Below are 18,029 nucleotides of genomic sequence, written 5' to 3'. Positions count from 1 at the left end.
CGGTACGAGCGAAGTCCTTGATGCCGGTGTCGGCGCCGTGGTTGGGGTGGTCGGAGATGATGGTGGCTGGTGGTGGTTGTCTCGCGAAGGAAAAAACCTAGAAATTTTAAACCCTAAAATGCTAAAAAAGTTGTACTTACACATGTGTAAGTCTCGCCGGAGATGGTCGCCGTAGCCGGAGGATCATTGTGGTGGTCGGAGAAGATCATGGTAGTGGTGGTGGTGGTGGTCGGAGATAGAAGGAAGAAGGAATACATTGTACTTTTTATACTTTTTCAAACCCTTGTACTAAAATAACTTTTCTCTCTCTCTATATATATATATATATATTTCTCTTAAATTAGGTCTAAACAAATTATTTATTTTATCGATGTATTAATTTATCAAGTATTTGTTTATCTAGTATTTATATATAGATGTTTGATTTTATTAAGAAAATGACTTTCCCTATTCGCTCTCTACAAAAAAAGTTGTGTGAGTTGCAAAGAGCTCAACCAAAAGCGTCATAACCATGTAACTAGATCAAACATTTAATGAAGCTAGCATAACTATATGTAACTTTTTTATCAATATTTTTATAAACTTATACCTTTTATATAAATTTATATCCTCATGTCGAAAATTAAATAAAATGGTACACACGAATTGATAAATCCATTCTTAATGAATTAAATCAACATCAACCCTTAATATTAATATATGATCAGTCCCTTGTAGTATAAAATATTTCTACTACACTCTTTAAATCAAACTTCTTTACGTCAATTACCTACAACATTTGACATTGTCACCATCATCACTATCGTCACCGTCATCACACTACCGCCATATTGCACGGATACCGTATTATTATTCTATAAAAGATGAAAAATGGTACAATATTTCTAACGGATAAAAACCTTTTAAAGTTATAGATCAACTTTAGAGGTAAATAACCTCTTTCTAACTGTAAAGCAGTAATAATTTTCTTTAATTTTCAACAATGTACCTCGTTTGTCAAACGAAATTGCATCATTAATGTACTCTGTAAGTATATAAAGTTTTGCTAGACTTTATTAAAGGATTCTAAATTTAGGACTATGAGTTTATTGTACTATCTTTGAATTGGTCTTCATTAGTTACTGGATTTAAAGTTTTAGGGGTTGGCATATATAGTTTCTCCCTGGTCATCAGGTCCATTTGAATCGAAGACCAAAAATGACTTTTTGCTTCTTTGGACTCGGCAAACATAGGTATTTTGACCTTATTTTGCAATAAAAGGTCATCCCAGATCTTTGTATACATAACTACTTTTCAAAAGAAGCTGCTTAAAACCACATGGATTCACGTTTTGTAAGTGTGCTAAATGAACAAATTCATTCAAATTTTGGTTTTGAGGCTAGGCTTTGGCTAAGGTCTAGAATAAGAATGTTGACATTTTGACCAAGTCACAAACTCTATATACGTAAGCAAATCGATCATTTTGGGGTAGGTCAAACCTCAATTACTCAATTGTATCCTAAGCATCTAACTAATTAAGCAACCAACTCTTGATGACCTAATGCCTCTAACTAAATACTCCTACGTCCCAATTTCCGAAGTTTTTTTTCTCAATTTTGACTTCTAATATTTTTTGTATTATATAAATTTTGATATAAGTTATACCAATAAAAATATATATCCAAATCTCAATTAATTCATATAGCTTTCATCGAGTAATATATAACACAAATACAAATATTAAGTACAAACAAAAAAAGACACTTTGAAAATTCAAAACATAGTACTCCTAATCAGACTGGAAAATATATTTAACGTATATTATTTTCCATTCTTTTTAGAACATATTGTCAAAATATTAGTGTTAAATTTGTTTTGAAAAGACTAAGAAAGAATTTATCAAATGAATCTCTATAATGAGAAAAACACATGAAATTACAAATAACTAAATATGAGGGAAATCCTTCGTGTTAAGAAAACTTTGATTCTTGGGTTAAAATCAATAATCAAAATTCAAAGATAGATCCTTAAATCTTAACTTTTGACTTTAATTCAAAGATCAAGATGTCTTCAAATTACTTTTTAAGTTGAAAACAACTTGAGTGGATCCCGATAATTAAATATAGGTTATCATGTTAGAATTCTACTATAGTTATTTTTTAATTTGACGACGAAGGTCAAATGGACCTTTGGAAATCAAGTTAATGAAAATCGTGGGGAAACAAAATCTTAATTTTACTGTGAACTCAGAAAGTTTTGGTGTTATGCATTCAAGACTCGAAAACTCAAGGACTAAATAATGAAGGAAAAAAAACTTTGAACGTAGCCCCATGTCATACCGTCTACGGTGATAGTTCTACTCTAGCCCCAGTATAATGATTTTTTTTTTTTTTTTTGATAAAATACAATACAGTATGACGCACTATTATAAAATTTTAATATAAAGACCAATTTTTGTACGTTCCCTAATAGTATAGTGTGATCTATAAACCTACAAAAATATGGTTAACTTAAATAAAGAGACCACTTGGTTATCAAAAAAAACTGATCTTTAAACTAGTTTTTAGATCCGTATCCAACACTTGACACGAGATTTACGATATTATCAACGTTAGATATTCATACATTTAAGTCATAAAAACTTATAATTTTGAAGATATACGGTTTTAAGTGTTATATTTTGCAAGTTGTAGTACAATAATCATAAGTTCGTTATTGTCATTATTAGCCGATATATATTGATGGAATTGTTTGCCGTAATGATTACACAAGGCACATGTTATAATAATTTTTCTATTATAAAATATTTTAAAATCAGTTGTACTCATGATGTGATATTATTATGAAAGATAATTAATAATTAAAATATAAACATACTTGTGAACATATACATGACATTCCAGTATATGTATTTGATCATGATGCGGGCCCATAATACACATAAGTTTATTTTTAACCATCTGTCCTATGATAATTAGATAACAATTAGAATTGTTTTTATATTCTTTGATAACAATTAGGACTCTTGATCTGAGTGACATCTGTAACTTTAAACATTAATACGCAAAATTAATATATATAAAAAAAGATAAAATTATATATATTTTTTATTGAGAGATAGAATGAATCTTGAATGGAGTACATATTGATTTGGATTTAGTATTCAAGTAACGCTCTGTTGAAAATCGTGTTTTGTTCTGTGATCGTCTCATGTTCTGTGATTCCTATTGTGTTTAGGATAATGATGTTATATATCATCATCTTTTATTATGTTTGGGATATGTATCTAGAATTCAAATTGTATCATGTTGTTAAAAAAAAAAGTGGTCTTAATGTTTTCAGAAAGTTTTAAATAATTAAAAAAACAATAATAAAAAAGACCAAAACCTACAACCGAATCGAATGTGCAAACATTGGATTATTTCACATGTGAAAATTTTTTTCCCGGTAGATTATATCAAGTCAAATGAGATAAAGATGACTTGATAGAATACCAAGTCGTTTATACAGGGCATGTACATTTGGATTTTGGACCCCCAATTAAAAGAAAAAGGTCCAAGTTGTACAGACAGAACATAAATTATATATGGATTCCAAATAGGCCAAAAGACAGCATATTACATCAAAATAATTCTAAAACTAGTAGTCTAAAAATAAAATGACATTAAATCGCTAGTTTAAGTAGCATCTTTTTTCTTTCTTTTTTATTATTTTTTTTACAAACAGCAGTTTAAGTAGCATCTACATGCATGAATAATGTAACACCCGTCATTTACTAACCTGGATTTTCAAAAACTTTGTCAAACGACATTTAAAAAGTAGCGGAAAAGGATCACTTTAAAAACTGCCCCACCCGTAACCAGATGGTACTTTAATAAATGGTGTTACCAAAGTGCATCATCCAAACAATATAAATGAAATCCAAGTTATGGCACCAACATAAATGTCATCATTATTACATGTTTATAAATCATAAATGAGAGTAGCCAAAACATAAGGCTAAAAGGTGAAGTTTAAGCATTCAATGTCTAATGCTATTCTTCTTTGTTACTTCTACCCATCTCACCGAGCTAATCCTTTTCTAACTCAAGCTTGCTTATCTAGAAGGCACAACGTTTTCAAAAGAACAAGTGTTAGCTAATAAATTAGCTAAGTAAGATAACACATATTTAAAAACATTTGTCATTTCATAAAATATTAACAAAATCATTTCATATCTGTTAATATCACATAATGTAACACCCCAATAATTTTAAGGTAATAAATTAACCACTTTTGTAGTTTTGACATTAAAATAAGTTCCTAGTATTTTATTTTTATTGGGGTTAATTTAGTTGGAACTTTAGCGGATAACGGGTACAAAAAAAATTAAAAAGGGGCGTGGCATTTCCTTGTGTTGCCAGCCAAGTTCTTCCCTCCCTTAGTCACACTTCCATTACCTTCTTCATCCTTCTTGATTATCCAATCCAACTTAAATCCATGCAATTGAGACTTCTAATCTCAAATTAAAGATTCATCTATCAAGCATAATAATAATCATTCTCTTGAAATTAAGAAATTAAAAGTTAGGGTTTGAGTTGGAGTGGTGGTGGTGGCCGAAAATCCAAGAAGAAAAAGAGGGGAAGAGAAATTTATGACCTAAAGTCTTAAATTAAGTTCTTGAATCCTTTGAGGCATTCATTCTTAACCTAATTTCTTCTCCCATCTAAGAAATAGGTGTCTTGAAAGGTGGAATTTGGGGATTTTGCTAGTAATGGGTTTTTATATGATTTTCCTCCCAAATTCTTGTATATTATGAGTTAGTTATTGAGTTGCTTATTATAATTTATTATAATGAGAATAATGGAAGTGAAATTCCAAATATGACAATGGTGATTTTGCTAGTCAAGTGAAGTAATGTTGATGATGATAATGATTTCTTAGATTAATATGAGAATTTTTGTAAGTAAGCAACTCAATGACTTATTGGGGTGATTAGAGGTTAGGAATGCTAGTGAATGGTTAGTTTGGCTATGTGAAATAGCTAGGAATTTGAATATTGCCTTATATGAGTATTATGATATCTTGATAGGTTGAAAGCTTGAAATTGTTGCTATTGCGGTTATCTTGATTTGTTGTTGTGTCGCGAAGGAGGTGAGTATACTTGCATATCTTTGTATATTCGTTAGGTCAATTACCATTCGATGTTTAGTGTGTCCATGTCTGGTAATTGATTTAGCGTTAGTCCCATGTTTATGGTTGAGTTTGATTAAAGGCCTAATTGGTGGCCATAGGCTCATGTGGAGCATTGTTATTGTAATATTTATTGTTATTGTAATCATTTGCTTATATGGATCCATGTAATGCTTGGTGCAAGGGTGAGTATTATGGATATGACACGACGGTATCATAGTCCATATGCAACAGTCCCTTGTGCATTGCCCTCCATCGTTTATATAATTGTATGCAAACATATTCACTAAGCATTCGCTTACTCATTTAGTTGTTTACCATTTTATAGGTAGTTCCGGAAGAAGGAACTAGGCTTTGTTGATTGAAGTGTTGATTTGGATTAATGCTAGTGATTTTGGAAGGTATTTTCACCATTCGCGGAAGAATGGTATCCTTTTGGTTAGAGACTTAGATGTCCCTCTCCATCTTGGCTCTTGGTACATGTTGGATTTTTGATGGTCATGCTTTTGGTTTTGCAAAACTTGTTGGTTGACTTGAAATGTGGCAATTTCGATAAAAAACCCATTTGATGGTGTATATAAGTGTGGGATCAAATTGATGTTATAAACATGTTTGTAAAGGTGTCAATATCTTGTTTGAAATCTGAAATGTTGTCCATGAAGTGTAGTGTTGAAATTTGAAAGTTGTATGTTGATCAAAGTGCTGATTTTTAATGGTGGTGTTGCTGATCTGGCCCTCACTGTGGCGCAGTGAGGGTGAGTCTTCCCACTGCGGCGCAATGGGAATCTTCTGTTCTGCGGGGTGCTTACACTGCAGCGCAGTGGGGATTGCACCCTCCCACTGCGGCGTAGTGGGTATATTCTGTAAAAAAAAAAATAATTCTTGTTTCTTTTATAAATCGAGTCTAGTCGTTTCACATAATCATCATAACATATGTCATATCACAATAGAGATATCACCTACACAACATAAACATAAGACATTAGGATTCATCATACTCCTAATTGTGCCTAACTTTACTTTCTTCTCTTTCTTTCTTTACTTTGTATCTTTGCATAAACATAGGCTAAGTGACATAAGCCACTTATCTTAGGGATGTGGGGTTGTGTCTAGGCGGCCATAAGACCTTACATGGAGTCCTCACACCCGACATGATGGGTAAACCATAAGGTGGTCCATCAGCGTCGTTAAGGAATAGACTTACGTCATTCCAACTGAATAAATCGTTTATGCCTTTATGCAATGGTGGTTAGTTACTCTACCCGGAATAATCAAACATAACTATGCCACGGGAGGTATCATGATTCCCGAACCACGTGACCACATACGCCCTAACTCTGAGGAACTAGCACGGGTTAAGCTTAGCACAAGACTTTACGTATTGCTCGAGACTTATTAACTTTATATTAGTTTAGGCTACACTTTCACCTAAACTAATCACATGTTTCTTTCTTTACTTTATATTAGCTTAGGCTACACTTTCACCTAAGTTAATCACATATAACTTTCTTTACTTTAGGGCCCTTAGACGTGCACGTGACATGACAATCCTAATCATTAGTCTAGTGACTAGGTTTTCAAGCCATGCATTCAATCCCACATCATAAACATATCATCATTTCATAACTTCACATAATCACATATCATAAGCATTTCATCATTTCATATCATAAACACTTACATATTACCTTTGCAACCTGCATAAGCATACCATACATCATTAATGGTAAGCAACATGCCATAACAACCTACCATAATCACCCTTTAACTTACTTAAAACATTCATAAACATTTGGGAAGTTTAACTTATAAAAAGTGTTTTGTTATACCATCAGGTGACAAAAGATGTTATCTTACCTCGTAGAAGCGCACACAAACGATAACTAAGGTTAACGTGCAAAGCAAGTATTCTTGACAACCTATAACAAACATAGGACGAATCAACGAGTGTAAACTAGGCTATACGACCTACGTTTATAGTTATGAGTCGAATAATCGTCTTTGCTGACTACTTCCTCTATTTGTAGACTACTAGTCTATTTTAGACTACTTTAATCCTTGGTAGACTACTATACTCTTTTGTAGACTACTTTCACATTTCGTAGACTACTTTACTCTTTTGTAGACTACCAGACTCTTTTTGTAGACTATTTTCATCTTTTAACTATTTTTAGTTTTGTAGACCACTTTTGGCATACAAGACGATCAATTGAGAGAGAACTCAGTTCTTATCAAATGTAGGGGACTAAAAGAACTTTTCAAAAATGTAAGATTCATCTCCTAACTCATTATTATAAAGGAGATACAATTTTTGCAATATGACTGAATTTTCAGACCTTATAAACTCTTTGTTTTACAAAAGATCTCAACCATGAAACATCCATGGAGATTAACCATGACACCTACAGTTCATATATACCCATAATATGTTAAATCATGGATTCATTAAACACATTTTACAAATCACTTGACACCCGATTTAACCTAAATCGTCTCATAAACATAATCGAATCCAAACCGGAACCCTATGAACCTAACCATTGGCTTAATAAGATCAAGTGAATATTAAATCAAAAGGAAAACATCATATATACCTTTAGATGATTATGGGGATGAAAGATCTAGTCCAAAACTCTATCAAATCACCTTTAATCGGAAGAATCACACAAGAATAGCTCAAGGAAGGGAAAGGGCGGTTAAGGCTTCAGAGAAATGAAGGGAAAATTGATTATGAGTGTGATTAGGGTTTTATTAACCCTTAATCCCGTTTTTTAGTTTGTCCCTATGTGAAAACTAGTCCATAGACTTCCTTATGTCTCATATTAGGCTAAAATCACCTATTGAGAATACTTACAACACATTGAACACTTTAAGCACCTCTAAAGGTGTTTAAAATATATCTTAAACTCATTAACACATGAATCATTAAAGCATTAAAACCTTACACATATAGCACATTAATCAAACATAAATTAATTAAGGCACATAAACTTAACGAAAGCTAACTTCAACTAACTTAATAGTCAACAAGTCAAACACGAAAAGTTTGGGATGTTACAAATAGGGTAGTAGGTCCTATATCGTCTTCAACCAGTTGAGTCACCTGGACCGATAGGAATTTCTATAGTCTTATCTGGTGTAGGATACTAGGATCAGACAAGCTTTTGAAAGTATCGAACTGGTTTTCGATATCAACAACTGTGGCAGGTGACTGATTATGATCTTTCAAGGATGAATCTTAAGCACTTATTAGCATGGCCGGCTAAGACATAGGACAAAGCGGATGAACGGCCGATGTCTGATTTTTGTATATATATATATATATAAATTGTATATGCAATCAACTAAGCCTATTATAAATCCTAACAATCATTAAAAATTAAACTATATAACTAATTACCCCACATAAAAAAGTCCACCTATATATCTTTTGCAGATAAAAAAATACTCTTATTGGAGGAAAAAAAAAGGCATGTGACTACCGCATACGTGTCACTATACTGAATGTTTATGTATTTTTTTCAACCAAACTTTTTATTTAATTTAGATTGAATGGAAACGGTGTAATTTTTAGGATTTAGATTCTATTTTATTTCATATCTTTAAATTGTTTATTTTTTATACTGTATATTGATATAACATTTATTGTCATTTTAAAAATTATTTTATTATTTTATAATCAGTGTAGCTTACCTATGGGTTCATTTTTTTTCCAGCCGAGGTTTATAAATCCTCAGAGACGGCCCTGCTTATTAGTTTGAATATATAATTATTCTGATGTGAAATACGATTTGCAAATAGGAAAGACAAATTTTAATGTGTGAAAATAACATTTGTGTAGACATGATTATTCAGTTTATTTGCACATGTGAAAGGACAGTTTATACAATGTTACATCTGTATAAGCACAAACTTTGCAAGTTGCTTGTATCGATTGTTATGTATATATACTCAATGTTACATGATTTAGACAATTTATCAAGTTGTCAACAACAACGTACAAAACCTTAGTTCATTCTTATTATACACATTAAAACATCAGTTAGTTACACTATATACTTAACCTTTTAAAAAATAATTTGATAAGTACACATAAAATGAGGGTGCTCATTTAGAAGCAACAATATATAACTTCTACAACATAAATATATACACACACAAGATACTTATTCAAAGGGGAAAGTGAAGGTGAGGTTTTTTAACATCCAAGTTGGATGAAACCCCTCACATCTTGTTTTTTTATTCCATAAAATTCATGGGGCCCTATCATTTTTTCTTTTCTTTTTTCACCTAAGTTAGATGTGTAAAACCCCACACTTACTTTTCCCTTGTACAAATCATACAACTTCTTATATAAACAAGAATATATAAAACTGATACATTAAAAACAAACCAACTAGACCTGCCAATCAAGACCCGTAATGAGATAAATGGATAAGATTGGGTAAATTCCATTATTTATCGGTGATAAAACATTATGTATAATGATTTTCGGCTTAGATAAGATGACTGTTTTATTTAATTTACATTCATACGTTTTTTATTTGAATTTTTAATATAAAAATAATCATAATAACAAGTTTGGGAAACAATTTAATCTATCGATTCATATAAGGCCAAGTAAATAATACTCAATGATTTTGAGTGCCACTTGTGCTTTGCAAGTTTAATATTTAATTGATAAATGGGAAATCCATTGTAAAGGTTAGTTGGTGCTTTACCCCCACTCCAGTTCTATCAAAAAAATCTGCATCTATAAATAGCAGGAAAAAACCCCCCCAAATTCTATCAAATAAACCTGCTTCCTAATTACATATAAAAAACACAAATCACTGCAGGAAACCATACAGATAGATATATTTATAACAGATATAAATATGCCTTGTGTCCAGATCTCCACCAACGTTTGCCTCGACGGCGTTGACACAGATTCCATCTTTTCAGATGTCACAAAAGTTGTCGCACAAATCATCGGCCGTGCTGAGCATGTAAATTCTCTTTCTATATATCTTTTACAATTCACACACATAGTGTGGAAGTAATCTTCATCTTGTCATTTTTTTATTTTTATTTCAATATGATCATATTTTCAAATTTAGGTGGTGTTTGGCTTAGTTTATATTGGATCATTTTCATTAATTTGGCTTAACAAGGCTAATTTGTGTAGTTCATTTTTAGACATGTTAGTTTATTACTCGTAGTTAAAACTATACTCAATTTCGTCTTAATTTCTAAAGACATGTTAGTCATTTTATAAAAAGTGCGTATCGAATCCTTAATCTTTGCGACCAAAGACATAAGTTTATTATGACTTGAAATTGTTAATAAATATAAGGGATAAGTACCTATGAATGGAATAAATTATACACGAATGTTTATGTTGTGTAATGAACTACTTGGATGTTTATTGTATGTAATTAACTTTCAAATCCTGGTAATTTGATGTATCCGAGCATACGTGGCAACCATATATGCTACCACTTGTAAGTTTTTTATTGGTCGGATACATTCAATAACTAAGATTTGAAAGTTCATTACATGTAATAAACATATAAATGGTTCATTACACAATATAAACATTCATGCATAGTTCATTACATTCCTAGATACTTATCCCTAAATATAAATATAAGCCACAAAAGTAAGGTTCATCAAATAAAAAGCAAATTTATATAAGCAAATAAGCTAATAAAATGAGTTAAACCAGTAAGGTTTAACAAACACAGCCTAACGCAAACACCTAGTACTTATTTATACTTTTATACTATACTATATTATAAAAAGAATAATCCTCTTGTTGAAAGTTAAATGCCTAAAATACTCTTAATGCTTATATTACACTATCAGTTTTTTATCTTTTAAAATATCTTTATTAACTCTTTACATCAATTATCTACTCCACTCGACGACGCCTCTATCAATAACAATCTTCCCTCACCACCACACCATCGCCGCCACTAATATCGCCGCATTGCACGGGTATCGTGCTAGTACATTCTAACTTGCATCGTTGATCCGTTGAACCAGAAAAAACTTCCAAATCAACCAAGGGGTGGTAAATCTGTATGCGTTATTTTATTTTGGAGAAAATCACCGGACCATCTTTTATACAAAATGTATTTACCATTTTAATAAGGTTAAACATAAATATTTAAAATATGTATTTAATCCACGATATTTTTAACAACAATTTGAGCAATGATAATTTTAACTCGTGGGTGATACATTTTTAATGGATGATCTTCACAATTATATAAATCTTATATTTAGAAGACTGAAATTTTTACAATGGGCTACATCTATGAGACATGCGGAAACCTATGACACCTGGACTGGCGTGTGTCAAGCAAACTACACTCACTCGTAACCCCACTGCGACCTACCTATTACACGTGTGAATAGGTTAGATGACTAACACATGTCAAACCAACTATAAATTTGATTCTTTTTATATACTTTGTAACATCTAAGTTATCTATTGTAAAAATTGTTATTATCCATCAAAAAGTATGACTCCGAGTCAAATTTGTGAAAAAACAAATACCTATTTTGGTGAATTTGTATATGGTTAAATAATAATGGTTAATACATCTTATATATAGGAAAGAAAAAAACAAAACTATTTATGCTGATTTATATATGGTTGAACTAAAATGGTCAATTATGGCTTTAGTTTGTTTAACTATACAAATAAAAAGTACGAATGAGTTTTTATGGAGTTTACCCTATTGAACGTATGTTTGTTTTTACAGTAATTCTACAATTAATATATGATTTTTAAGTTTTATCTCTTCAAGTTTCCTAAAAATTTGGATAGATCGCAAAATGACATTGAGATTGAAGTTGACATTTATTTTTCTTTGCAAAGCCGGTAAATTATCTGTACATTTTATTTTGAATTACAATACAAAGTTACAAACGGTTGCGTGTATGTACAAAGTTAATTAGTACATAATATTCAACTAAGATAGACTTATAGAGTTCAAATATATCATTAAAATTGTTTCGATGATTTTACAATCTAGATTATGGACCTATAGTTAACACATGGATATGCTAAGCTAATCACCATGTATATTCTTCGTTAAACCAAATGATGAACAAGATCAAAAAGTTTTTACGATGAATAATAACATTTAATGGTACAGTATATTATATGTATTTGCTCAGTTGACACTTTCTAGTTACAACGAAGAAACATATAGGTGATGTAAAATAAGGAGGATGCTAAATATGATCTTTAAGGTTATAGTTAATATGTATAAAAATATTGTATTTGTTATATTAAAATTTCACCTTCTGAATTAGACCCGATAGTAAAAAATTTATTAAAAAGTAAGTAATAAAGTATGTGGATTTTCTTTGGCACTTAATATATACAGTATCTAACTATTTTAAATGTACACATAAAACTAAGAACTTGAGAAATTTTCTTTTATATAAGTAGTCACTATCACTATCCGAATATTATTGAGGCACGGTATATGAACACTTGATTTGACTTGGAAGCTTAGGTTCCTAGAATTTTGCATTGCATTGCATAGTCCATTAAACAGTCGTATCCTATAAAAATTACTTAAACTAGTGGATTATACAATTAGAGGCTCGTCGAAATTACTTATACCAAAATTTTTTTTTTCCACTAATATGATTCTAGGCCAACAATATCACTTGCAGTTGATATTGTTATTGAGAATTTTCTTTAGTAAGTAGTCATTATCGATAATTTAATTGAGGCGAGTTGCATTGATTAAAATTCCATTTGCACCCGTATTTGATTTGAAAATTTAGGTTCCTAGAGTATTCGTATTTGCATTGATAGCTCACTAAATAGTTATCTGCGAATTGAATTTATGGGTAAAATTACTCTATTTTAACCCGTTGCTTTACAATTAAATCAAGTTAATCAAAAGCTTGAAATTATTTTTACTTTTTCCCCATCGAGCATCTAGCCTAACGATATCGGTTGCAATTAATAATAATGTAATTCGAAGTTCAAAACCTTATGATAGTTAAGTCATAAATATTTAGTTAATTGTTTAGTTAATTGAACTGTTCAATGATTAAAAGAACAAAAACTTATTTTTAATCATAACTATTAGTAGTGTAAAATTCAAAATTGAAAGATTCTTCTTAAATTAATAAATGGACATTTAACAAAACCTTTCTTTTATCTAGTTGGTTGAGTAGTTGAGAATATAGTAATAATAAGTTTCTATACAATGTAAACAAGTATCATCATGTCATGATAAAAATTAAATATGTGACAATGACAATTGGTTACGAGTAATAATAATTTGACGAAGTAATGGTGGTATAAAATACTCTTTTAGTCAAATAGTTATACTCGTATTGTCTAGGGGTTAATTTAAAACCTTATTGTTAAAATAGTTCTTAAACAAACCAAATGGATTATGTATTTCAACTTGTTGGAAAAGTGTAGATACGAAAAACAAGCACTAAGGTAGTCGATCAATTATGATACATATAGATATAGTCATATAAGCATATATACTAGAAGGGCTAGTGTCTCCTCCAAAATGGGAAAACATGATTGGTTGATTCAAGTGGACCTTTATTTGTATTGGGGTTGATCATTCGTATTTGAAGATAGATGAAACGCAAGTGCTTCACTAAAAACAGGATAATACATCACCGTTCATTTTCATTTTATTGATTTGATGTTATCAAGAGATATATATCAAAATAAAGCTAAAAATGGTCTAGTGATCCATAGGCCATGTGGTGCATATCTTTTTCCTTTTTCCACTCTTGTTACTTTGTGCTACAAAGTGAATAGACTTTCTTAAATTGGTAAGATACATAATCATGTATATGTCACCAAAGATAGTAAAAGTAATCCCAAATTATGAAACGTGTTAGAAGTAATTTTATTTTTATTTTTTTTTATTAATTTTATGCATATCGAAAGCTGATCTCCTGCATATCTTTTATATCCCTTTGAGTTTTTTTTAATTGTTTTCATTTGAACAATTATCGTCTCTGTAAAGATATGATAAACAATTAAAGGAAATACATCATTAAGTTAACATATAGCTTGTATGACACCACATAATATCTAGAAAAAACAACGACCAACCTTTAAATATTATCGAGATGGTTCACATTATTTGACTAATCATATATAATAAAATAAGTCTTTGAGCTTTAGCTCAACGAGACCATAAGATGTTTTTTTTCAAGCCTTGAACAGGACATATGAATTAAGTCTTTTTATGAGGACTTGACTTGGGTATATTTAGGAGTTTGAGGGGACAGAGTTTACGGTACCCCTATTAATCATCGTGCTTTCGGGCGGATTCACCTCATCGGATATTTGAAATAGGTATTTCTACTTTAAGGGAGCTCTTTAGCGTGGACTCAGTTAAGACAACGTATGTTAGACCTCTCGTTGTCGAATCACGACACGAAGTTTCCATCGAAATTCACCTTTAAAAAATATATAATAAAATAAGTTACGTACATACAACGATGGTTTAGAGACGAACGTAGGGTCAACCCTTTGAATGTAATCACATTGTTAATTTATAGCTGATTATACTTCATTTGATGTTATTATATACATATTCAATGAAATTTGCATATACATATAACTTAACTCCCGGATAGTGACTAAGCTTAAATTATTAGTCAAAATAATCCTCCACAATGACGGGGCTAGTGTGTCACACCCTTTTAAATAAAAGGGTAAATGAGTAAGAAATCTTTGGTCTCATGTATAGTCTTGATACTAGTGTGCACACCGCATAGAACTCATATCCGATGAAACACTATCCTTACACATGGATTCCCTTTTAAAAGTATATCTTGATGTTATATCGTTTAAATATATTATTGAAATTGGAGTTTATTTTCTTGTGTAGTTTGTGATGGTGATATTGAAGGGTGATGTGGCCATATCATTTGAGAGAAACAAAGATCCAGCAGCATATGCAGAAATCATATCAATGGGAGGCATTACTCCTGAAACCAAGAAACAATTGATATACCAATTGGGAACAATTTTACTAGAAAAATTGTCTATCCCAAGAACCAGATTTTTTGTTAAGGTATATGATACAACTATGGCCACTGCGTATTCCAAATCCAAACTCTAGTCCTATTAAAGGTTCCTATTGTGTTAGAATGGTCAAGTTTGGTGTCATGTACAACTTTTAGTAATTGGGTGACCTAAAAAAGTATCAAGGCAAACTACATTGAATATGACCATTCAATTGGGCTTATGTACTCTCTTTTATTATATTTGAAAGATATGTTTCATTTCCCAATTTATATAAGTGTTTTCTTGGATTTCTTTGTATGGTCACATAGAGTTATTATGTAAGATATTGAAGTTTGGTGGCTAAGGCTTAAAGGCGTGTTATGCTAAAAAATGTAATAAATTTATATAAGTTGTAATCGTAAGCTTTAAATCTATGTTTTAATATAACAGTATTTTATGTTCAGCTTAACTTGAAACCAAATGTATACTAGATTAATGGGTTACCAGACATAGTGGTCCAATAACATATTACATAGTTATGATAGTGGTAACTACTGGTAAGTTGAATGTTGAAATGATTGATTATGATTATGTTTATATATATGGTTAATGTTTTATAATAATTTAGAAAAACAATGTATTTTTAATTAATATAAGAGATTTCAAATTCTAGTCTTACTAGATTCAATTTTGAAGGTGATCATGAAAAGGTTTAACGATGGTCATGGTATACCAAAACTTTTGTTGTAAGACTTTGTATAAACAAAGGTTTTATAGTTTGTTTATAAATAAGGATATGAACTAGGTATTTTTGAAATATGAGAAATAGACAAACATAATATAACTATGTGTAATATAAAATTTTTTACACTCATATTTTATTCGTGTAAGCTTTAAGTAAGCTGAATTATATTTAATAATAAGATTTCATTTATATATCTAATATCGAATTTGAAATTTTTGAGTTAAGTTGAAGCTTGCACTATAAAGGCGCTCTCAGCTCAAGCTGAACTTCAAACATTCAAGTTTGAATCGACTCGATTTATAGCCTTATTCCAAACAACTTATATCATGTTATTAGTTACTAAATGATGTTTAAAGTTGTTAGATAACATTGTTTGAGTACTAAAAACAATATATGCATATGTATTATAAGTGTTACTTATTGTAATGATCTAATTAGGCTTTGCGTGTAATGTTTTCAGCTAATTTTTTGGCCATTAATCAAACCCATGTTATTTGTGTAAAAGACATAAAACTTACAACTAAATTAAGAACAAAAACCTTATCTGGCTTGATGACAATTGATAAAACTTGTATGGGATTTTAGTTAAGCCCAAATAGTTTGAGCTCCAGTAAGACTATTTGTATCAGTAATATATGAGGAATAGATTGTGTATTATAATATTAATAATTAAAGTGCTTTTACAATCTCCCACGATCTGTCTCCCAATTCAAACTCAGTTCGTTCCAACAAACCATATCGGTGGAGCCTTTTCATTGGTGCCAATTATTATAATTTAAAATCATCCATTTATTTAGTAACGCGTGACCATGCTTAAAGAAAAAGTGCTCCTGTCACATAAGACTCTTTTTATATATATATAATATTGAATGAACCAAACATTTAAATCACCAATGTGTGTGGTCTAAGTGACTCACTATTTTATACACATACAATTTATAGTTCGAAAAATACGATGACAGTTCGTGTCAAACCCTAAAAAGCTCGAGCTCAACTCGAAATCTATTCAATCCTCGAACGAGATTTAGCTTGAGCTAAGCTCGAACAAATCTACATAGATTGACTCAATGAGAAGTCTTAGTTTGTAGATGATGGTGTACCCACCGTCACCCAGGATAAAAGCCTCACCCTAGGTAGACTAAAAAGATCACCCAGGGTATCACATAGCCTGGGGAAAAGTAGATAAACATGAAAAGATACGATCATATCACTTCCTTAAATAAAGGAGATCGTTACCAAAGATACAAAACGCGTGAGAGACTTATCTTCCACGAAAAAGCAGCTATAAAAGGGGGAAAACCCTAATCATTATCATTATGCCTACTACGGCCAAAACCTTAAAACACATACAAGATCCACGGGCAAAACCCTAAGAGATCTAAAACACATCTAAACCGGCGTACAAAAGGTTCTCACACCTTACCAGCAGGGAATCGTCGTCCAACCCATCAAACACCTCCAAATCCTTTAACCTAATCCGTTGTACAAACAATTGGCGCCATCCTCGGGACAATCGCTACTCATCACCACAACCTGCATCAAAAAAGGTTAAAATCCAAAAAATTTTGCACCAAAAAAGGTCAAAATCCGGAAAATTTTTCTCAGAAAAATCACAAAAACGGTTAGATTCCCTGTTTCGATACTCAGATCTCGATAATGTATGCCGGCAAAGATCCTAATAAAGCAAGCATGAAACGAAAAGATCCAGAAGACTCGCAAATCCAGTCAAGAGATCTATGTTTTCCAGCTTTGGGAGACAAAAAAGCCAGCAAAGATCCGTTAATGATACAAGCACAAATATTCGATATCTCAGTACGAAGAGTATATATCGATAATGGAAGCGAATGCGACATTATTTATGAACATTGCTTCCTGCAATTACCAGAAGCAATAAAGGCAAGAATGACAAACCCTACAGGCCCACTCGCAGGATTCGCCGGAAACCGCGTATGGCCCCTGGGGGAAATAGATCTCGATGTTACCCTGGGGAACCCTCCGTTTGCACGGACGGAAACCCTAGACTTCACTGTAGTACGAGCACCCTCACCATACAACCTTCTCCTGGGAAGACCAGCAATACAATGAATGGAGATGGTACCTTCCACAGTCCACGCCATGGTACTATTCCAA

The 18,029-nt window shown here is 31.4% G+C and overlaps 1 protein-coding gene across 1 annotated transcript; it reads left to right on the top strand.

Annotated features, from left to right (window-relative positions):
- The first annotated feature begins 9,863 nt into the window (after positions 1 to 9,863).
- LOC122593561 (macrophage migration inhibitory factor homolog) lies at positions 9,864 to 15,570 on the top strand. The gene is made up of 2 exons (XM_043765987.1): positions 9,864 to 10,139; positions 15,036 to 15,570. The coding sequence occupies exons 1-2, from the start codon at positions 10,029 to 10,031 to the stop codon at positions 15,267 to 15,269; spliced, it is 345 nt and encodes a 114-aa protein (XP_043621922.1). The 5' UTR covers positions 9,864 to 10,028; the 3' UTR covers positions 15,270 to 15,570.
- Positions 15,571 to 18,029: the final 2,459 nt, after the last annotated feature.

Source organism: Erigeron canadensis, chromosome 3, assembly GCF_010389155.1.
Source record: "Erigeron canadensis isolate Cc75 chromosome 3, C_canadensis_v1, whole genome shotgun sequence".
Lineage (NCBI taxonomy): Eukaryota > Viridiplantae > Streptophyta > Magnoliopsida > Asterales > Asteraceae > Erigeron > Erigeron canadensis.
This window is presented reverse-complemented; position numbering and strand designations above follow the sequence as displayed.

Bases quoted from the DNA above. Each gene is read 5' to 3' on its own strand.
- LOC122593561 (XM_043765987.1), top strand. From the start codon at position 10,029: ATGCCTTGTGTCCAGATCTCCACCAACGTTTGCCTCGACGGCGTTGAC. The intron at 10,140-15,035 runs GTAAATTCTCTT...TTTCTTGTGTAG, and splicing joins TCATCGGCCGTGCTGAGCAT to TTTGTGATGGTGATATTGAA.